Source organism: Sus scrofa, chromosome 13 (genome assembly GCF_054392235.1).
Source record: "Sus scrofa isolate SSC_HxYL_T2T_F1_AM1 chromosome 13, Sscrofa_HxYL_maternal_Yorkshire_Landrace_v2.0, whole genome shotgun sequence".
NCBI classification, from domain to species: Eukaryota; Metazoa; Chordata; class Mammalia; order Artiodactyla; family Suidae; genus Sus; species Sus scrofa.
In genome coordinates this window covers 136,605,511-136,627,711 of record NC_139395.1, presented here as the reverse complement: position 1 = coordinate 136,627,711, position 22,201 = coordinate 136,605,511, and the positions used below count along the sequence as shown (strand labels likewise).

At 46.3% G+C, this 22,201-nt stretch overlaps 1 protein-coding gene across 7 annotated transcripts in view; it reads left to right on the top strand.

Moving 5' to 3' along the window:
- ABCC5 (ATP binding cassette subfamily C member 5) overlaps positions 1–9,577 on the top strand; it is an 89,539-nt gene extending 79,962 nt beyond the window's left edge. For all 7 annotated transcript variants that reach the window (NM_001444332.1, XM_084986779.1, XM_084986782.1 and 4 more), the window contains 4 exons: positions 3,290–3,368; positions 5,036–5,149; positions 6,330–6,494; positions 8,108–9,577. In NM_001444332.1, the coding sequence (NP_001431261.1) occupies positions 3,290–3,368; positions 5,036–5,149; positions 6,330–6,494; positions 8,108–8,209 (460 nt within the window). In that variant the 3' untranslated portion in view covers positions 8,210–9,577. The remainder of the gene's footprint in view (positions 1–3,289; positions 3,369–5,035; positions 5,150–6,329; positions 6,495–8,107) is intronic.
- The last annotated feature ends 12,624 nt before the right edge of the window (positions 9,578–22,201 follow it).

Sequence of the window (22,201 nt, the reverse complement as noted above, 5' to 3'; positions counted from 1 at the left end):
CCTACCCGAGGTCAGTGGTGATTTCTTGTGGTGGGTAGAGGCTGTTCTCCAGCCTGCAGTCCTGTGGCTCAGCCGAATAGAGACCAAGGTAGAGGGTTGGAAGCAGGAGACCAGGCAAAGCAGGACAGGACCCCTGTTTGGAACCAATGATGATTTCCCATGGGGTGGGGCGCCCTTTCTTTCTGAGTTAGTTAAAGACTTCCAAAAGCCTCTTGTAAAGAGCTCCGAGGGAATTGTTTTAAGAAAAAGAGAGGGCCTGTTGTGGCTCAGTAGGTTAAGAACCTGACTAAGTATCCATGAGGACGAGGATTTGATCCCTGGCCTAGCTCAGTGGATTAAGGATCCAGAGTTGCTCTGGCTGTGGTGTGGGCCAGCAGGTGCAACTCTGATTCTACCACTAGCCCAGGAACTTCCATGTGCCGCAGGTGCTGCCCTAAGAAGAGAAATGAGAGGGGAGTTCCCTGGTGGTCTAGTGGTTAGGACTTGTCACTTTCACCACAGTGGCCCGGGTGCAATCCCTGGTCTGGGAACTGAGATTCCACATCAAGCCTCTGCACGCGGCAGCCAAAAAAAAAAAAAAGAGAGAGAGAGAGAGAAAGAATGAGAACCCTGAAAGTTATGGTTCAAAAGCGAGACTCCTGCTGTGACCCCCAAGTTGAGGAACTCTCTGTGAAGTATAAGGAGGTCCTTATTAGAACGCACAAAAGGAGTGAATATTTTATTGTGAAAACCTGCATTACCATCTGGATAAATGTCACTCGGAGGATTGTCTTGCTAATCTGGCCCCATGAGAATTCCCACCGGTCTGTATTAAACGGGGCAAAAGCATTAGATTAATGCTTTGATCCTTCAGACTTGGGATGTCCTACACAGGGGTGAGTCTGTCCCCAGTCTGTTGGTGTTTCAGTGTGGAAGGTTCCCCTAAAGGCAGCAGGAGGGTGAGCCACAAACACAGATCTCATCAGCCCTGAGGAATGTGCAGGCGGGCTCCGGAGTTTTAGAGGGACAGGGAAGATCAGGTGTTTTCAGAGTCTCTTGGTTTTGACTTTTTGGTTAGAAACAGCTGGGCTTCTCCTTGGATCTAGCCTGTGCTCTGCCACTGCAGCTTTAGATCATCATTTGTTACCTGCAAGGGCTCTTCCTGGATGGCGAGCTGCAGAGATCAGCCTTCCCCATCTAGACCTTTCACAGCTAGGACTTTGCATCAGAACTATTCTGGATCCTAGTATTTGTCCTAGTATTTAGGATCCTGGGGTCACTGTGTCCAAATGCACTGAATATATGAGTCAGCATCACCAAGCAGTGCAACCAGGCATCTAAGGTGACTGCATGTCCCCTGTCAGTTTAACAGCTACCAGCTACCGAGTGACTGCCGTGTTCCAGGCGCATCTCTACCTACCAAGTCGTGTGACTGCATCCCCATTTTACAAATGAGGAAACTGAGGCCTAACTTGCTCAAGGTCATGTGGATGGTAGGAGGCGGAGCAGGAATCTGAGCCCAGTCAGCCTGGGTCCGATGTGCACACACTCTCCCTCCACTGCCCTGCTCTCTGCCTCTGTGACACTTAGGTTGTGACATACTAATGTCTCTTACCAGGAACTCAAATAAGGATGGAAGGAGTAAGTTCTTTTATTCTTACAAAAATACTGGGCAGTGCGAATAGGCTACAATGGTGAATAAGATCCAGATAAGGATCCTAAATGAACAGAGTTATGAGTGCCATGATAAGGGTGAGACCCCAGATAAGGGTCTGGACCCTAATCCAGACTTGAAGGGCCAGGAGATACTTCTTGAAGACAGCATGTGAATTGGGAGCTGAAGGACAGGAAGGAACCATGGCCAAGGAGTAAGAACAGTGATGATAATAACAGAGCAGTGGTGAAAGTCCCATACACAGTGTCAGGCCTGCAGCAGGTGCTGCCATAAGTGTTTGCACACGTGAGATGTTGTTCCATGGGGACCTTTTGAGGAGGCGCCCTACAACCCCTGTCTTACACTTGAGGGAATGAAGCCTGAAGCCTAGAGTTGTTAGGCTAACTTAGGCAGGGTTGCCCAGTTGTCACTGATAGAACCTGTGTAGGCATCAGGCAGGCTGGCTGCGAAGTCCTTGCTTTTTATGGGTGCCTCTCAAGTAGAAGGGTGCAGAGAGGTTGCATGTTCCAAGTGCAGGGGGGTGCACCTGTGCGAAGGGGCGCAAGAGAGCAGGGCTGGTTAGAGAGCTTCCCCGGGAGTTCAGAGATGGCCCCAAGGACCCAAGCGAGTTGTGTGCCTGCCTGCGCTTCCTCCTCTCAGAATTCTGTGCTAATGACCTTGCATTGTTCTGCCCGTGATTAGTCACCCCAGATGTGGAGACAGGTGTGGATCAGACCTAAGGTTCTCCCGAAGATTTTTCTGTTTCCCATATGCCAAGGATAATTTATGAGCAAAGCCCAAATTATACCTCATATCTTTCAGCTTACGAAATGTGATATTTAGGTCAAGACAAGATACCCTGACATAATGCAGTGGCTCAATTTCCACTCAGTAGCTATATCACCACCACCTGTTCACCCTCATCCCCCATGACAAAGAGCTTTTTCTCCAGTCTTTAATACTTCCAGAAACGTCTGGTCCTATTCTTTTGGTATCAATCTCGATGTCCTTAACTTGGGTAGATACCATTGGTACAGCAAGCAAGAATAATCGCAACTGGTTTGGGAGGAGGGCCAGTCAAACCCTTCTTCTTTGTTCTTTGTGCTCTCCTTTCTCCTCTGCCTCTGCTGGATTGGCTCCTTTCCCAGTCAGCTAGCTGTCGAGTCCCCTGCTCGGTGACAGGGCTCTTACCCTGGTGCACCTAATAAGAAAGGGCGTTTTTCTAAGCGTAAATGTAAAGAGAGATGTATTTTAACATGTATGTGCATAGAAGAAAATTGAGAAGGGTATGTGCCAAAAGGCTCACAGGGTTTGCTTCTGAGGGTGTGATTAGAGGTGATTGAACATATATCGGTTTGGGGATTTTGTTTCGAAGCCTCTAGTTCCTAATTTTTCTGTAACTAACTTGTTATCGTTCACATAATAAAAATAGCAACGTTCTGTGAAGAAGAGAGGGAGGCACAGTTGGTTCTCGGGCACATTCCTGCCCCAGGCAGGCAGCAGCACGCCCTGCCGTCTCACCCTTCACCGGCGGCTGGTTGGAGAGTGAGCCACACGTGACTGGAAGGGATTGGAACCCCCATTTGAACCTTTACCACAGACAACCTTTGCAGTATGGTTGGATCCCTAAGAAATTTCTGTTATGTTTCTCACTAGATCAAATTTGGATCCCTTCAACCAGTACGCTGAAGACCAGATCTGGGATGCCCTAGAAAGGACACACATGAAAGAATGTGTAAGTAAAGAACTGAGCGGGGAGCTTTGCTGGATTTGCAAGGGTGGTCACTCCACAGCCCCCTCTGGCTGGCCCTGTCCAGCTCAGCCTTTCCCTCCACCTCCAGGATGTCTGTGGAGGAGCCCTTTAGAGCAGGGCTTCCCAGGCATGTCAGAAAGGGCACCAAAGTTGATCTCTCCCAGCTCTGACCCATGCCCAGGGTCCTATTTCCCTTTTTACTATCCGTTGATGAAGATGACATTAATGATGACCACTCAGAATTCGGTGATGCTTTTAAACCAAGTGTTGTTTTGTTAATCATAGTGGTACAACATGCTTTTGAAGGATCTGTATATGTGCAAAAGAAATGTGGTTTTTTTTGTCTTTTGTCTTTTCAGGCCCACACCTGTGGCATATGGAAGTTCCCAGGCTAGGGGTCGAATCAGAGCTACAGGTGCCAGCCTACACCACAGCTCATGGCAACGCCGGATCCTTATCCCACTGAGCAAGGCCAGGGATCAAACCCACAACCTCATGGTTCCTAGTCAGATTCGTTTCCACTGCGCCATGACAGGAACTCCCAGAAATGTCATTTATTGAGTCCATAGAAAGCATGGAGTGTGTGTGTGGATCCATCGACCTCTTCTTAGGGTAACCCAGCAGGCTTCCTCCAGGGGCCACAGTCTGCAGATACCCCTGGCCTGGAGTAGGGCCTCTTGTGCTCCTGGCTTCCTTCAAGCCCAGGATTTTTTGCCCTAATTCAGCTAGGTCAGCTCTGCCTTGATCACTTTTTATTGTGCTTCCTCAGACAATTTCATTCGAAGAATAGGTTCTGTAGCTTACAGAAAGAAAGCTGTAGGAGTTCCTGTTGTGGCGCAGCAGTTAACCAACCCGACTAGGATCCATGAGGTTGCGGGTTTGATCCCTGGCCTCACTCAGTGGGCCAAGGATCCAGCATTGCCATGAGCTGTGGTGTAGGTCGCAGATATGGCTTGGATCTGGCGTTGCTGAGGCTGTGGTATAGGCCAGCAGCTACAGCTCCGATTGGACCCCTAGCCTGGGAACCTCCATGTGCTGCGGGTGCAGCCCTAAAAAAGCAAAAATAAAGTAAAATAAAGAAAAAAAGAAAGCAAGCTGTAGGCCCATCTGGCTTACTTAGGCCTGTGGCTTTGGACTTCTGAGAGTAATTTGGGAAGTTCCCTGGTGATCTAGCAGTTAAGGATCTGGCATTGTTACTGCTGTGGTCTGGGTCACTACTATGGGACAGGTTAGATCCCGGGTCCAGGAACTTCTGTGTGCTGCAAGCATGGTCAAAAAAACAGAAAGAGTAGTATTCTTCATGCCATCTCTCATTGCATGGCCATATTTTCAGAACCAAAAATGACAGGATTTAGGGACATAAAAATATTAGAATGTCCAGGACATTTTGATGCTCTGAGACTAATAGAGTGATTTAGCTAAAATATGAAATGGCCCAGAAAATGTGGTCCCACCACACATGATCATCACCCTTGTACCTGCTTTCTAAGTGAGCCAGGTCCTTGGCTAATAATTCTTTCATCTCTTTCAGAATAACTTATTTTTGCCACTGGAGTTGGGATAAAATTTAGTTTCTTCTTTTCTCTTATTTTTTGCAGAATTTCCTTTTTTTTTCTAACCTTTCTAATCTCGACTTCCTTTCTCCGTAGATTGCTCAGCTACCTCTGAAACTTGAATCCGAAGTGATGGAGAATGGGGATAACTTCTCCGTGGGGGAGCGGCAGCTCTTGTGCATAGCTAGAGCCCTGCTCCGTCACTGTAAGGTAAGGCAGGTTGGTGGCTGGCAGGCAAGGGGGACATGGGGAGGCTGCGGAGAAGCACAGGAAGATGGAAGAACAGCCTTTCCCTGGGGCGTGAGGTCCAAAGGCATTCCTGGGTCCAATCCCAGTGGCACTTCTCAAGAGCTTGCCCAGGAGTTCCCATCATGGCTCAGCAGTTAACAAACCTGAGGACTCAGGTTCCATCCCTGGTCTTGCTTAGTGGGTTCAGGATCTGCTTTTGCCGTGAGCTGTGGTGTAGGTCACAGACACGGCTCGGATCTGGTGCTGCTGTGGCTGTGGTATAGGCCGGTGGCTGCAGCTCTGATTGGATCCCTAGCCTGGGAACCTCCATAGGCCTTGGGTCCGGCCCTAAAAAGACCAAAAAAAAAAAAAAAAAAAGCTTGCCCAGAGGTGTTTCTAAATTAACACTGACATGATTTAGGTATATGGGTGTTTGTTTTTATGCTTAATTTCCCTGAGCTTTCCATTTCCAAGGGCAACTTTGGTTTCTGGCCAGTGAGTAGATGTAGTACTGGAAACCATGGACTTAAAAGATTTTAAAACTGTACAACATATCCAGGTCATCAAATCCAGTCCTCTCATTTTATAAACCAGAAAGGAGAGGTCCCGAAGGATTCCTGTACATGTTCAAAATCAGAGCAAGTAGGGGCGCATATTTTTTAGATCAATATTTCACATATATCCTTATCAAAGCACACGTGGGTTTGAAATTATATCAATTCTAAGCAAAACAGTATTTTTACTTTTTTTTTTTTTTTTTTTTTTTTTTTTTTGCCTTTTCTAGGGCTGCACCTGTGACATATGGAGGTTCCCAGGCTAGGGGTCTAATCGGAGCTGCAGCCACCGGCCTACGCCAGAGCCACAGCAACACAAGATCCGAGCTGCGTCTGCGATCTACACCACAGCTCACGGCAACGCCGGATCCTTAACCCACTGAGCAAGGCCAGGGTTCGAACCTGCAACTTCATAGTTACTAGTTGGATTCGTTAACCCCTAAGCCACGACGGGAACTCCCAAAACAGTATTTTTACGTATGTGTGTAGCTAATTAGAACAAAACAGTATATGATGTAAAATTCAAATCCTAAAACTACATTTTAGTAAAACCTAGATTAACCAGAATGCCCAAGAAATTGGTTTCTTTCTCTTCTCTCCCCCCACAGATTCTGATCCTAGATGAAGCCACAGCTGCCATGGACACGGAGACAGACTTACTGATCCAAGAGACCATCCGAGAAGCGTTTGCCGACTGCACCATGCTGACGATTGCCCATCGCCTCCATACAGTCCTAGGCTCTGATAGGATTATGGTGCTGGCCCAGGGGCAGGTACTGAGTCCTCAGAGGACCTTGGCTTGACAGGTGGTCTTATCTGGGAGGAGAACTGGCCCCAGGCAGGATTAGCTGGTAGCTCTTGTCCTGTGGTTCTGAGCATTCAGATAAGCAGCATGGTGGCTCTAGTCTGGTTCCTTTGGGGCGGCACTCCCCTCCCCCATCAAGAGACAGGGTTCTCTGTTATTGGGTTCTCCTTTTGCTTTACCACCTGTTCTTTTGTTGCTTATAAACAGGAACACTTCGACTTAGCTCAGAGGGTACTTACACATTCATGCCCACGCACAGGAATTCCTCAGAGCTGTTGAGTCCAGCCACTACATGTTTGCTTTATGCAGTCATGTGATGGTGCCAGACGTCTTGCTGTTCCCAGCTTTCCCACTGTCTGGCGCCCCCAGCCTTCTTGGTTTCCTGCTATTTCCTTGCAGGTGCCGTTGGCTATAACCAGTCTTGCATCCACTAAGCTTTTTCACCGCTGTGTCTTTTCTCACACAGCTCCGTCTACCTAAAATGCCCTTTCCTCTTATTCCCTCTGCCATATCAATCTGCTTATAACCTGCCTCTCTCTCGAGAAAGCCGTGTCTCCCTTTCCCCTTAAGGGGACAGATGTCTGCTCCAGCACCTGCCGTCATACCCTCGCACTAGTTCTAAGGACCTGGGTCCTTCGGCCTGTCTCTATTTGACAGGACAGCCTTTCCTAGAAGCACCCAGGAGATGTCTCCTTCCCTCTCCTTGGCCAAAGTCGTGTCCTGTGCCTCCGTCCTGCAGCAAGGGAGGCTCGAGGGTGAATCTGTGGCCTCTCTCATGGGAGGCAGGTTCTGCCCACATAGCATTCAATTTCCTCCTGCAATATGATTTCCAGTGGCTGCCTGGAAGCCCATCACAGCAATGGATCATTGATTCCTTCTACTCACTTCCCCCCTCTTTTTTTTTTTCCTGCCAGCCAGGCACCCTGAGTGGTTCCTTTTCCATCTATGGGTTTAGATCAGCTTGCGCAAGATGACAGCTGCCTATGGAGTTCCCGTCATGGTTCAGTGGTTAATGAATCCGACTAGGAACCACGAGGTTGTGGGTTCAATCCCTGGCCTCGCTCAGTGGGTTAAGGATCCGGCGTTGCCGTGAGCTGTGGTATAGGTTGCAGACACGGCTTGGATCCTGCATTGCTGTGGCTGTGGTGTAGGCTGGTGGCTACAGCTCCAATTCGACCCCTAGCCTGGGAACCTCCATATGCCATGGGAGCAGCCCTAGAAAAGGCAAAAAGACCAAAAAAAAAAAAAAAAAAAAAAGACAGCTGCCTAGTATGGCTTTGACTTGAGCTGCAATTTTTTTCCCCCTGTAGCTTATAGAACCTTATCAATTAATCCCTTCATACCCAAGACTGAAACAATTGAGATTTATGTGAAGGAAATCTGGAGGTCTTTCTCTTAACCAAACCCTGCTTAGTTGGCAGGGGGTGGGGCCGGGGGGAGGACCAAATTTCGGCATGACAGGACCAGTTGAATTGCCTCCCTGACTCCATCCTCAGGGGGCTTTGGGCCTCACCCCCCTCCCTGAGCAATGGACCCTCCAAATCACTGAGTCACAGCTGATGGCATCTCCTTCCTTTACAGGTGGTGGAGTTCGACACCCCATCAGTCCTTCTGTCCAATGACAGCTCCCGGTTCTATGCCATGTTTGCTGCTGCCGAGAACAAGATCGCTGTCAAGGGCTAACCCTCCCGCTGCCACCCAAGTCTGTTGTCTTTGGAGCATTGCCATTCCCTGCCTGGGGCGGGCCCCTCATCTGTCCTCCTGCCGAAACCTTGCCTTTCCCGATTTTCTCTTTCGCACAGCAGTTCAGGATTGGCTTGTGTGTTTCACTTTTAGGGAGAGTCCTATTTTGATTATTGTATTTATTCCATATTCATGTAAACAAAAATTTAGTTTTTGTTCTTAATTGCACTCTAAAAGGTTCAGGGAACCGTTATTATATATGTATCAGAGGCCTATAATGAAGCTTTATACGTGTAGCTATTCTATATATAATTCTGTACATAGCCTATATTTCCAGTGAAAATGTAAGCCGTTTATTTTATATTAAAATAAGCACTGTGCTCAGAACAGTGCAGATTCCTTTCTATCATTTTTGTACAGTCTGCTGCACTAGAGATCTGGTTTTGCTATTAGACTGTAGGAAGGGTAGCATATTGTTCTTCCCCAGCTGGTTGTTTCACGGTGCCGGGTTTTCTGGGTGTCCAAAAGGAAGACGAGTGGCAACAGCGGGGGGGTGGGGGGGACCCCCCAGCAGCCCCCCTGCTGCCTCCCAACAGCCATTCCAATGTGGAGTGGAGTGGAGGCCGTGCAGAGCGCCGTGAATTCTCAGGGCTCCTGCTTTCTGTCCTGTTGTCACTTCACTGTTTCTGTCGGGAGAGCCGTGGGACAAAGTCCCGGACCCCTCTCTTCCCTCCCTCCCTCGGGAATGAGAATCACAGAAGCATTCCTGGCGAGGGGGAAGGGTCCTTCCTGCCTTCCTCTTTTTTTTGCCCTTGTTTCTCAACAAGCATCAAGTCTGTTCACAGAGTGTCCCACTGCCTCAGGGTCCTAACGCGGGCCACTGCACAGAGGCCTCCGGCTCCTAGACCCGTCGGCTCCAAGCCCTGGAGCCAACCGCTGCTTTTCTCAGTGGTACGTCTTTGTTTGCCTGGTCCCACGCCCGCACAGTTCAGTGACAGGGTTCAGGATTTTGTGGGTCTGTTTTCCTTTCTCCCTGCAGTTGCCGCCCAGTCTCTTCCTCTCTCCAGAGTCTGCGACTTGAAGCAGCTCTTGCTAATCAGTGTCTGACACTGGTGTAGAAGTTTTTTGTACTGTAAAGAGACCTACCTCAGGTTGCTGATTGCCGTGTGGTTCGGTGTGTTCTCGCAAACCCCGTTTGTGCTGTGGGGCCAGTAGCTCAGGTGGGCGTGGTCGCTGCTGTCATCTGTCGAATGGTCAGCGTTGCATGTCGTGACCAACTAGACATTCTGTCGCCTTAGCATGTTTGCTGAACACTTGTGGAAGCAAAAATCTGAAAAAGTGAATAAAATTATTTTGGATTTTCTAAAACTCTTGGTGTATAAAATCATTCTCTGGGAGTTCCCATCATGGCGCAGCGGAAACGAATCCGACTAGGAACCATGAGGTTGCAGGTTCGATTCCTGGCCTCACTCAGTGGGTTAAGGATCTGGTGTTGCCGTGAGCTGTGGTGTAGGTCGCAGACTCGGCTTGGATCTGGTGTGTCTGTGGCTGTGGTGTAGGCCAGCAGCTGTAGCTCTGATTCGACCCCTAGCCTGGGAACCTCCATATGCCATGGGTGTGGCCCTAAAAAAAGCCAAAAAAAAAAAAAAAATTCCCTGGAAAGGGAGCAAGCTGTTCTTGAATGATTTGGGGGAGCCTTGGGTCTGAATATCCAAGTGACAGATGGGAAGGGACCGTAGTGGAGCTGGTTGGTTGCAAGGGGTGTGGATCCAGTGTGCCTGGAATCACCTGTAATGGGCCTAGTGCCTATAGCCTGTGTTCCTGTGCATGGTCACCAAATAAACCCCCTGCGCTGCTAAGAGGGTAAGGAGTGGGAAGGGTTGTGGGGAGGTGAGTGGTTATGAGTGTGTTTATATTTTAAATGAACAGTTGACAGTTCTCAGCAAGCCAAACAATATAACTGCCCTTTCAGCCAATTCATTCAGATTAACTCAATGAGAATTAAGTGCCCATTCAAAAGGATACTCATTCTAAAGTTCCTCAATAGATCATGTTGAATGCAGCCAAGAAAGCTTTTAAACTATTTGGTACTGGTTCTGCTGATTCATCAGAAATCCTGTCTTGAACTCAGTCCTTTTTGTAAACTAGTGTCTTGAAAAATCAGGGGCTTGGCTGTTAAGTTAAAAATACAGTTTCTCAGGGGGTTCCTTGGTGGCCTAGCAGGTTAAGAATCCATCATTGTCACTGCAGTGGCTGGGGTCACTGCTGTGGCACAGATTTGATCCTTGGCCTAGGAATTTCCACATGCCTCAGGTGCAGCCAAAAAAAAAAACCCCAAAACACTTAGTTCCTCAGCTGTCACATTTCAAGCGCATGGTAGCTACTCCTGGCCTCTGGCTACTGTACTGGATGAGCGCAAATATACAACGTTCCATCATTGCAGAAAGTCCTGTTGGGCAGCACCAATGTCAGCACCCACTTTTGTGGATGCACCAGATTTATCTTCTAAGAAGGGTGACAAGGTCAGCAGGAGGAGCCCTGTGTGGTTGTCATGGTCACGCTCTCTGTGGCTCAGGACCTCACTTCCCCTCCTTTAGTTCTGTTCTCTCTTAGCTCTTAGGTCTCCACCTGTAGCCAAAACTTGGCCTCTGTACACCAGTTAAGTTTGGGTGAAGCAGAAAGAACAGCTTTATTGCTTTGCCAGACGAAGGAGGCTACAGCAGGCTAACATCTCAAAACCGTGCCCCCTGCTTTGAAAGGGGCTAGCAAGGGGTCTTACAGGTTTAGTTTGAAAGACAGTGGGTCTGGCGATGGTCTCTGGTTGTCTGCGAGGTTATTGCTCCTTGACCTTCTCTCTGGAAAGATTGCTTACAGGGAAGGGGTGTTAGGGAGGGTTCCACTTACAAAAAAAGCACTAGGTGCAACATAACTAACTAGAAAGTAACCATTAGTAAAAGAAAGCAATTAAGCAAGGAAAAGAGATCATTTGTGAGAAGCTGGACACTAGGTGCCATAGAATTCTAACTAGAAAATCAACATTAGTAGTAAGTTCGGGGCCCAAGGCAGGACATAACATAAGGGAGACTGATTTAACTAATTTTGGTTTTTAGCTATAACAAAATTTCCCAATTGTTAACTCTTGAGTTGGCCTTTTGAGACTTAGGGGAGGCCTGGGAGACTGAAGGAAAAGCCTTTTCCTTCGAAGCACAAGGACTTGAGGTCTGGTCCATGATTTTACTCCCATTGCCGTAATCTGCTTGGCCCCCTTAAAAGGAGGCATTTTCCTGCCTTCTGCCTTCTCCCTTTGCTCTCCTTGCATGGATTCTTTCTCCCACCAGCACCGTGACAAACTTTCAACTGAAGTTCCTGGGCCAGGGATTGAACCTGTGCCACAGCTGTGACCCAAGCTGATCTCGAGGAGACAGCAGTGAGTGATGACTTGAAGTCAGACCTTAATTCTCTACTCAGGAATTGAACCTGGGCAGCCTGGTTGAAAATCAGGAATCCTAGTCACTAGACTAGCTAGAGGCTGAAAGCAAAATTGCCCTGATTCTTGCCCCCTGTTGAGAACAAGAATGTTTCAAGGAGGCACAGACTGTGAAAACAGGTATAAAGTTTATTGTTAGAAACACAGTACATTGGAGTTCCTGTTGTGGCACGGAAGAAATGAATCTGACTAGAAACCATGAGGTTGCGGGTTTGATCCCTGGCCTTGCTCAGGGGATTAAGGATCTGGCGTTGCCGTGAGCTGTGGTGTAGGCCGGCAGCTGTAGCTCCAATTGGACCCCCTAGCCTGGGAACTTACACAGGCCGTGGATACAGCCCTAAAAAGAAAAAAAGAAACACAGTACCACATGTGGGAGAGCACGCAGAAAATACTCTATTTATCTAAGGCAGAAGTAAAGCAGTAACACACACCCCAAAGAGGAGTGCAGGTGTGGGCATCCCTCTGAATGAGGAGCCTGCCAGAGAGGTGGTTTAAATTACTTACCTGGGGAAGTTCTCCCAGGTCTTTGTTTTCCTTTGGCCAATTATCTCGTTTTATCTTTCACACCCGACCAGACCCAGGGCCCTCCCAGATCTGCGTGTGTATCTTTTGGTCAAGATGGCTTCCAGAGCAAACAAGGCAGGAAGATTATCAAAACTCATTATGGTCTGGTATCCCTTCCCTTTCCCACCCAGAGGGGTCTGTCTGCATATGTGTAGTTGGGGTCTCCCTGACCCCAAGGATGGAAAGTATGTGACCTTTTGGTCTTTTGCCCGAGCAGCGCTTAGCTCCTCTTTTCATCCTGTCCTTACCATTGTTTAAGAAGTTCACAGGAGTTCCCATCATAGCGCAGTGGTTAACGAATCTAAGAACCATGAGGTTTCGGGTTCAATCCCTGGCCTTTCTCAGTGGGTTAAGGATCGGGCGTTGCCATGAGCTGTGGTGTGGGTCGAAGATGCGACTCAGATCCCTCGTTGCTGTGGCTGTGGTTTAGGCCAGTGGCTACAGCTCCGATTAGACCCCTAGCCTGAGAATCTCCATATGCCGTGGGAGCGGCCCTAGAAAAGGCAAAAAGACAAAAAAAAAAAAAAAAAAAAAGTTCGCAGAAGACAAGGACCAATGGTTTGCTTGTGCCTGTTATTTCTATCTTGAAGTATAGATGGGTGGCTGGTTGTAAGTGTTTACCCTGGAGCCCACCTATCTCCTGCCTCAGAAAGTGTAAAAAGAGGCTGGTTATAAATGTCTATCATAGAATCCATCTATCTCCTGCCTCAGAGCCACAGCAGTGACAATGCCATATCCTTAACCACTAGGCAACCAGGGAACTCCCTGGCCTTTCTCCTTAATACCCATGTCCAGCTGCCTAATGAGCATCTCTGCTGCCATCTCCCAGGACCTCAAACAGCTTCTTGAAAAATCCACGCGCCTTGTCTTCTCTCGTAGTCCCTCTGTCTTTTAGGCCAGAAGACTTGTGTTACTTCGACTCTCCTACCCCTTCCCAATAAATTCAGTCACTTCCAGGTCCTATGAGTCATCACCACCAACTCTTTTCCTCTCCTTCTGCCTTAATTAAGACTCACCTCCATCCCTTCTTTTTCTTTTTCTTTTTTTAGTGCCCTACCCACGGCATATAAGGTTCCCAGGCTAGAGGTTGAATCAGAGCTACAACTGCCAGCCACAGCCACTCAGAACCTGAGCCTCACCTGCGACCTACACCACAGCTCACGGCAATGCCAGATCCCTGACCCACTGAGAGAGGCCAGGGATTGAACCCGCAACCTCATGGATACCAGTCAGATTCGCTTATACTGCTCCACAATGGGAACTCCCCTCCCTTCTTTTTTTGTATTGTAGTTACAGACTTACAGCTAGTCTCTCTCTACCTCAGTGTCCTTCTCCAAACCACTGTATATGCTACTGCCAGAATGCAAACCAAAAATGCAAGTTGATCAAATACTTAACCCTTCAAAAATCTTCAGGGGACAGTTGTCTATGGAGAGACCAGTATTCCTTAGTTTGACAGTAAAGGTGTCTATTATCCGACTCCAACCGTCCTTTTCTACTCAGTAATTCCTAAAAACAAGCCAATATTTTCACACTTTTAAGTCTTTGCTATTTTCTCAGCCTAAAATCCCTTGATCTTCTCTTGAACAAAGCCATGTTCTTTCTTTCTTTATCTCTTTCTTTATCTCTTCCTTTCTGTCTTTCTTTCTTTATCTCTTTCTTTCTTTCTTTCTTTCTTTCTTTCTTTCTTTCTTTATCTCTTTCTTTCTTTCTTTCTTTATCTCTTTCTTTCTTTCTTTCTTTCTTTCTTTCTTTCTTTCTTTCTTTCTTTCTTTCCTTTCCTTTCTCTCTCTCTCTCTCTCTCTCTCTCTCTCTCTCTCTCTCTCTCTCTCTCTCTCTCTCTCTCTCTCTTCTTTGTGCCATGCCTTCAGCCTGCAGAAGATCCCCAGGCCAGGGATTCAACCCATGCCACAGCAGTGACAACACTGGCTCCCTGACACTCTGAGCCACCAGGAACTCCATCTTTTTCTTCTTAAATTCAGTTCAAATACTATCTCTTTGGCAAAACCTTTCTCTTAAAATCGAGTTCCTCTGGGTTCCTACAACACTTTGCTCACAAGTCTTTTTAAAGTTTTATTTCCTTTCACTTTACATATTATAGTTGATTATTTCCTTATGTTTCATCCCATGAACTTAAACTTGCAGGCAGTAGATCATCTTACTTTTGTATACCTTATAGTTCCTGGCTTATGCATTGTGTTTATGTAAAAGGTACTTAATGACACTACTCAGCTGACTCTTGAATCGTGCCTTATCCATGCATGCTCAATAAATATTGGTTAATAGAATTCAGTGTTGCAGACTTTGTGGTCATGGCAAAAAAGAATTTGATTTCTTCGAAGGCAAAAGAGTGGCATTGAGGAAAAGAAGTCTTTATGTGAAACGACTTTGGGAAAGCCAGAAAATAAGAATGCCTAGGATTTGAGGTGTGGCTTAGTGAAATGAAAGGTCCTTTCTTACTTCTTCCCTGATTGATCACCTAGAAATGGGGCCGAGCATTGAAAGGAAATGAGCCCTGGAGGGCAGAGGAGACGGAAAGGCTCAGCAGCTAAAACCTTACCTTACACTGATGCATGGTCATGTGCCATATTCTTTATTTTCATTTTTTATTTTATTTATTTATTTATTTATTTTTGTCTTTTTGCCTTTTCTAGGGCTGGTCCTGTGGCATATGGAGGTTCCTAGGCTAGGGGTCTAATCGGAGCTGTAGCCACTGGCCTATGCCACAGCCACAGCAACGCAGGATCCAAGCCGTGTCTTTGACTTACACAACAGCCTGTGGCAATGCCAGATCCTTAACCCACTGAGGAAGGCCAGAAAGCGAACCTGCAACCTCATGGTTCCTAGTCAGATTCGTTAACCACTGTGCCATGACGGGAACTCCATGTGCCATATTTTTTAAATAACTTTTATTTCCTGCTTATAAAAGTAATGCATGATTTTGTACAAAATTTGGAAAATGTGGATAGATGCGGTGAAGAAGCCAAAAATTGTCTGAACCCGATTATGGCAGTGCATTTTACAAACATGGCCACAGCAGCGTCCCCCATCTCCCTTGCTTTATTACAGCGTGACCCTGCAACTCTCCCATCCAGAGGTGGAGTCTCTTTCTCCACCCCCTTGACTCTGAGTTGGCTCTGTGACTATTTTAACCAACTGAACTGGCTGGTACTGTGTCAGTTCTGCACAAAGCCGCTTTGTGGCCCAGCAGCTCATACTTCCTGCCTCTTGGAAGCCAGCCACCATGTCCCCAGTGCAACTATCCTGAGATCAGCATATTGTGAGATTTATGAAGCACATGGAGAGTTCCTGAAGGATGAGATAGCATACAGAGATAGAATGAGGCCAGGGAGTACTGAGGCATTAGATATGTGAGTGCAAAGCCATTTTGGAGTTCCCGTCATGGCTCAGCGTTAACAAACCTGACTAGTATCCATGAGGATGTGAGTTCAATCCCTGGCCTTGCTCAGTGGGTTAAGGATCCAGTGTTGCTGTGAGCTGTGGTGTAGGTCACAGGTGTGGCTAGGATCTTGCATTGCTGTGGCTGTGGCTGGCAGCTGTAGTTCTGATTTGACCCCTTGCCTGGGAATTTCCATATGCCATGGGTGTGACCCTAAAAAAAAAAAAGAAAGAAAAGAAAAGCCATTTTGAAATGAAACCTCCAGCCCCAGACATCCCAGTTTATGCCACATAGATCAGAAATGCCCAGCTGAGTTCTTCTCAAATCCCTGAGTAAAATAAATTTTTTTAAAAGCCACTACTTCTTGGAGAAGTTTCACAACATTGCTGAAGCAAACTAGCTAGTGTTACGCTGCTGTATGCTTCATATGTTTTTCTATTTTTTTAGTTTTCAAAAATACCATGTGTGCATTTTTATTGGAAATGCAAAGAGCACTTAAACATAGAAAATGTAGAGAGTAGAAATGCATCTTGGAGTTCTCTGGTGGTGCAGTGGGTTAAGGATTGGGCGTTGTCACTGCTGTGTCTCTGGCCACTGCTGTGGCATGGATTTGATCCCTGGTCCAGGAACTTCTGCATACCAAGAAGGCAGGAAAAAAAAAAAGCATCTTAATCACCCTACAAAGAAGGCAACCACTGTTAACAATTTGAGCTATATTTTTCCAGGATTTTTTTCTAAACACATAACAGCATTATTCATTTGAAATATACTTAATTAAAAAACAAAATTAGGATAACTACATATACAATTTGTATAATCTCAGCTAATATATTGGGAACATTTTCTCAGGTCAAATATTCTTCAGAAACATGATTTTAATAGTTTTATAGCATTTTTTTGTAGAGATTTATTTGTTTCCGTCAAAAAAAAAAAATTGAGCATCTAGTATAAGACAAGCACTATTCTAGAAACTGACAGTAGAGTAGTGAATAAAACAGAAAACATCCCTGCTCTCATGGAGTTTACATCCTATTGGGAGAACAGGCAATCAGTGAGATATAAGGACTATTAGATAATGATGAGGAACGGGGGAAAAAATGAAGCAGGGAAGGGTACCAGAGGATAAATTTCAGCAAGGCTGGACAGTCTTACTGAGAAGATGCCTTTGATGCACTATCTATATAAACAATCCAATTTCAATGGATATTAGGTTGTTTCAGTTTTCATGTTTCCATGTTGTCTTTAAATTTGATTTTTTTAATGGCCATGCCCCCGGCATATGGAAGTTCCCAGGCCAGGGACTGAATCTGAGCTACAGCTGTAACCTACACCGCAGCTGCGGCAATGCCGCATCCTTTAACCCACTACGCTGGGCCAGGGATCAAACCTGCACCTCCCCCAGCGAACCAAGCTGCTGCAGTCAGATTCTTAACCCACTGCACCAGAGCGGGAATGCCTAAATTTGATTTTTAAAGGCAATTTCCACATCACCATTTCGTGTTCTCTCAGCTCCTAATTCCCTGGGTCCAAGTAAGTAGTTAGAGTGTGGTCACTGCTGTCACATGCCAAGTTTTCAGCAGCTTAACACAATAACCCTACTCCTGTCACAGAGCAGTATGGTGCTGGGAGGGGTGGGGTGAGGGTTCTGCTCATGCAGTCACTTTTTTTTTTTTTTTTTTTTTGTCTTTTGTCTTTTGTTATTTTTGTCTTTTGTCATTTTGTCTTTTGTCATTTAAGGGCCGTACTTGCGGCATATGGAGGTTCCCAGGCTCGGGGTCTAATCGGAGCTGTAGCCGCTGGTCTACACCTCAGCCACAGCAATGCCAGATCCAAGCCTTGTCTGCGACCTACACCATAGCTCACGGCAACGCCGGATCCTTAACCCACTGAGCGAGGCCAGGGATCAAACCTGCAAACTCACATGGTTCCTAGTCGATTTTTTTCTGCTGTACCAGGACGGGAACTCCCATGCAGTCACTTATGAACCCAGGCTTCCTCCCTCTGGTCACCATGCCAACCTCTATGCTTGAGAGCTTCTGTGCAGGGCCAGTAGACCAGGGAAGTCTACTTACTTCCCTACTTACATGCATTGAAATGCCAAATAGGAAGTTTTCATCGGCTGGCCCTAAAGATGGTATGTATTGCTTCCAACCCTAATCCTCTTCTCTCTCCCATCATATTGATCCAACTGTCTCTTCCCTCCCAGCTTCCCAAAACCTGGACTCTTTTCCAAATATGTATTGAGCATCCATTAAGTGCTAGGCACTTTGCTGGACTCTGGAAACCAAAAACAGGCCCACGGAGCTTTCAGCTGAAAAAGAAGACTAAAATAGGGAGTTGACATCGTGGCAGAGAGGAAACGAATCCAACTAGGAATCATGAGGTTGTGGGTTCAATCCCTGGCCTTGCTCAGTGGGTTAAGGATCCGGTGTTCATGTGAGCTGTGGTGTAGGTTGCAGACACTGCTCGGATCTGGCATTGCTGTGGCTGTGGTGTAGGCTGACAGCTACAGCTCCAGTTAGACCCCTAGCCTGGGAACCTCCAGCATGCTGAGAGCAGTCAGGATCTCTCATCACCAAGGAGGTGCCTGGACCAGTTTTGGCCTAGATTGTATAGGCACTCTTTCCTCCTGTCAGGGCCCTTTTCTACCTTGGGGTCACATTTTCTCTTCTTGAATGTGCTAAGATCTAAAAGTCGAATATAAGGATGTGGGTCCAGGGCTGGTGCCCAAGAAGCCTCTGGGTCTCGGGCCTCCCTGAGACCAGACACAGGAGTCTCTTGGCATCAGGCTGGCCAGACTAGCCCACCAAGCTGCCTCACAGAGGCATGGCCAAAACCTTGAAGCAATCAGTGGAAGGGTTTTGCCTACTCCAGCCTTGGTGTATATTTCCTTTGGGAGCCCAGCAGCTGGTCAAGGTTGTAAGGACTCAGTCCTGGCCACATATTGTGTGATAAAACTGCCGATATTTGTGGTTAGATCAGTAAAGCCATGTTTGACTAAGCAGTGATACACCCCTTCCTAGATGTGACAGGGTTCTGCTCATAAATCACCCCACCGTAGGCAAGCCAGTGTGGACTCATAAAGAGACCATGCCTCTGGTCTCAGTACTGTGTCCTTGGCCAGTATCAGAGTCACTCTCAGAAATGGCCTAGGAGAAAAGCTACTGTTGCATCTTCCAGAAAATCTCCACTGACAACTCTGTCTACTGGGTAAGAGTCCACACAGTAAATCCCTTTCAGAATTTGGCAATGTGGAAATTCTCTGCTTCTCAGCGGAGATTCTGGAACACTTTGTCTCCCCTCTTAAAGTCAGGCTGACAGGAAGCTCAGGCACTGTGAGTACATCTATCTCCGCTTATTTCTCATGTCCTTCCTAAAATTTTGGATCTTTCCTTTCAACTGTTTAAAATATATGTAACTGCTGGAACAAGACAGGGATACCCACTCTCACCACTGCTCTTCAACATAGTTTTGGAAGTCCTAGCCACAGCAATTAGACAAACAAAAGAAATAAAAGGCATCCATATAGGAAGAGAAGAGATCAAACTGTCACTGTATGCAGATGACATGATACTATACCTAGAAAACCCGAAGGACTCAACCCCAAAACTACTTGAACTGATTAATAAATTCAGCAAAGTAGCAGGATATAAGATTAACATTCAGAAGTCAGTCGCATTTCTGTATACCAGCAATGAAATATTAGAAAAGGAATACAAAAATACGATACCTTTTAAAATTGCACCTCACAAAATCAAATACCTCGGAATACACCTGACCAAGGAGGTAAAGGACCTATATGCCGAGAACTATAAAACTTTAATCAAAGAAATCAAAGAAGATGTAAAGAAATGGAAAGAAAGATATTCCATGTTCCTGGATTGGGAAAGTCAATATTGTAAAAATGGCCATACTACCCAAAGCAATCTACAGATTCAATGCAATCCCTATCAAATTACCCATGATATTTTTCACAGAACTAGAACAAACAATCCAAACATTTAAATGGAACAACAAAAGACCCAGCATCGCCAAAGCAATCCTGAGAAACAAAAACCAAGCAGGAGGCATAACTCTCCCAGACTTCAAGAAATACTACAAAGCCACAGTCATCAAAACAGTGTGGTACTGGTATCAAAACAGACAGACAGACCAATGGAACAGAATAGAGAATCCGGAAATAAACCCTGACACCTATGGTCAATTAATCTTTGACAAGGGAGGCAAGAACATAAAATGGGAACAAGAAAGTCTATTCAGCAAGCATTGCTGGGAAACCTGGACAGCTGCATGCAAAGCAATGAAACTAGAACACACCCTCACACCATGCACAAAAATAAACTCCAAATGGCTGAAAGACTTAAATATACGACAGGACACCATCAAACTCCTAGAAGAAAACATAGGCAAAACACTCTCTGACATCAACATCATGGATATTTTCTCAGGTCAGTCTCCCAAAGCAATAGAAATCAGAGCAAAAATAAACCCATGGGACCTCATCAAACTGAAAAGCTTTTGCACAGCAAAGGAAACCCAAAAGAAAACAAAAAGACAACTTACAGAATGGGAGAAAACAGTTTCAAATGATGCAACTGACAAAGGCTTAATCACTAGAATATATAAACAACTTACACAACCCAACAGCAAAAAAGCCAATCAATCAATGGAAAAATGGGCAAAAGACCTGAATAGACATTTCTCCAAAGAAGATATACAGATGGCCAACAAACACATGAAAAAATGCTCAACATCGCTGATTATAAGAGAAATGCAAATCAAAACTACCATGAGATACCACCTCACACCAGTCAGAATGGCCATCATTAATAAATCCACAAATAACAAGTGCTGGAGGGGCTGTGGAAAAAAGGGAACCCTCCTGCACTGCTGGTGGGAATGTAAACTGGTACAGCCACTATGGAGAACAGTTTGGAGATACCTTAGAAATCTATACATAGAACTTCCATATGACCCTGCAATCCCACTCTTGGGCATCTATCCGGACAAAACTCTACTTAAAAGAGACACGTGCACCCGCATGTTCATTGCAGCCCTATTCACAATAGCCAGGACATGGAAACAACCCAAATGTCCATCGACAGAGGATTGGATTCGGAAGAGGTGGTATATATACACAATGGAATACTACTCAGCCATAAAAAAGAATGACATGATGCCATTTGCAGCAACGTGGATGGAACTAGAGAATCTCATCCTGAGTGAAATGGGCCAGAAAGACAAAGACAAATACCATATGATATCACTTATAACTGGAATCTAATATCCAGCACAAATGAACATCTCCTCAGAAAAGAAAATCATGGACTTTGAGAAGAGACTTGTGGCTGCCTGATGGGAGGGGGAGGGAGTGGGAGGGATCAGGAGCTTGGGCTTATCAGACACAACTTAGAATAGATTTACAAGGAGATCCTGCTGAATAGCATTGAGAACTTTGTCTAGATACTCATGTTGCAACAGAAGAAAGGGTGGGGGAAAAAATGTAATTGTAATGTACACATGTAAGGATAACCTGACCCCCTTGCTGTACAGTGGGAAAATTTAAAAAATTATAAAAAAATAAAATAAAATATATGTAACAGGGAGTTCCCTTTGTGGGGTAGCAGAAATGAACCTGACTGGCATCCATGAGGCTGTGGGTTAGATCCCTGGCCTCGCTCAGTGGGTTAAGGATCCAGCATTGCTATGAGCCGTGGTGTAGGTCACAGACGCAGCTCGGATCCTGTGTTGCTGTGGCTGTGGTGTAGGCTGGTGGCTACCGCTCTGATTCGATCCCTAGCCTGGGAACCTCCATATGCTGCAAGTGCAGCCCTAAAAACAAAATATTTGTCAAAATACAATATCTTATTTATTAATCTCTAGGGCCACATCCACGGCATATGGAAGTTCCCAGGATAGGGGTCTAATAAGAGCCACAGCTGCTGGCCTGCACCACAGCCACAGTAACGCAGAATCCTTAAGCCACTGAGCAGGGCCAGGGATTGAACCCACATCCTCATGGATACTAGTCAGGTTCGTTAATGCTGAGCCGCAATAGAAATCCAAATATATTTACTGTTTTTGATAAAAAGCTGCCATAAGTCTTGCTCAGAGAGGAGGAATAGACCGAGTATAATGTGTGTGAATAATTCAACTACCCCTGGAGCTCAGTGAAGGTGTGGGTGTGCCCATGCGCAAGTGTGTGGGGAGGGTGTGGCTGTCCTTTGCCACACTCTTCAGACACCAAGCCTCCTCCCAAGCCCTGGGGCACAGCAATGGTGTGGGAGTGTCTTTGACAGCCCCATCCTCCTCTTCAAATCAAGATTGAAAGAAACCAACCCCCTGTGGGAACTGGAACACTCAGCAGTATTCTCGTTGCTGGTTTCATTACAATGAGATGTCACAGCATCCTTTCTCCACCTGCAAAGCCTGGAGACTTATAGAGTCGGGGGCTGTAGGGCGTTCATGGGGAGCAGTCACACTGGCATACTGTGGGACTTCACTGGTGGCCTACCAGTTAAGCATCCTGTGTTGTCTCTGC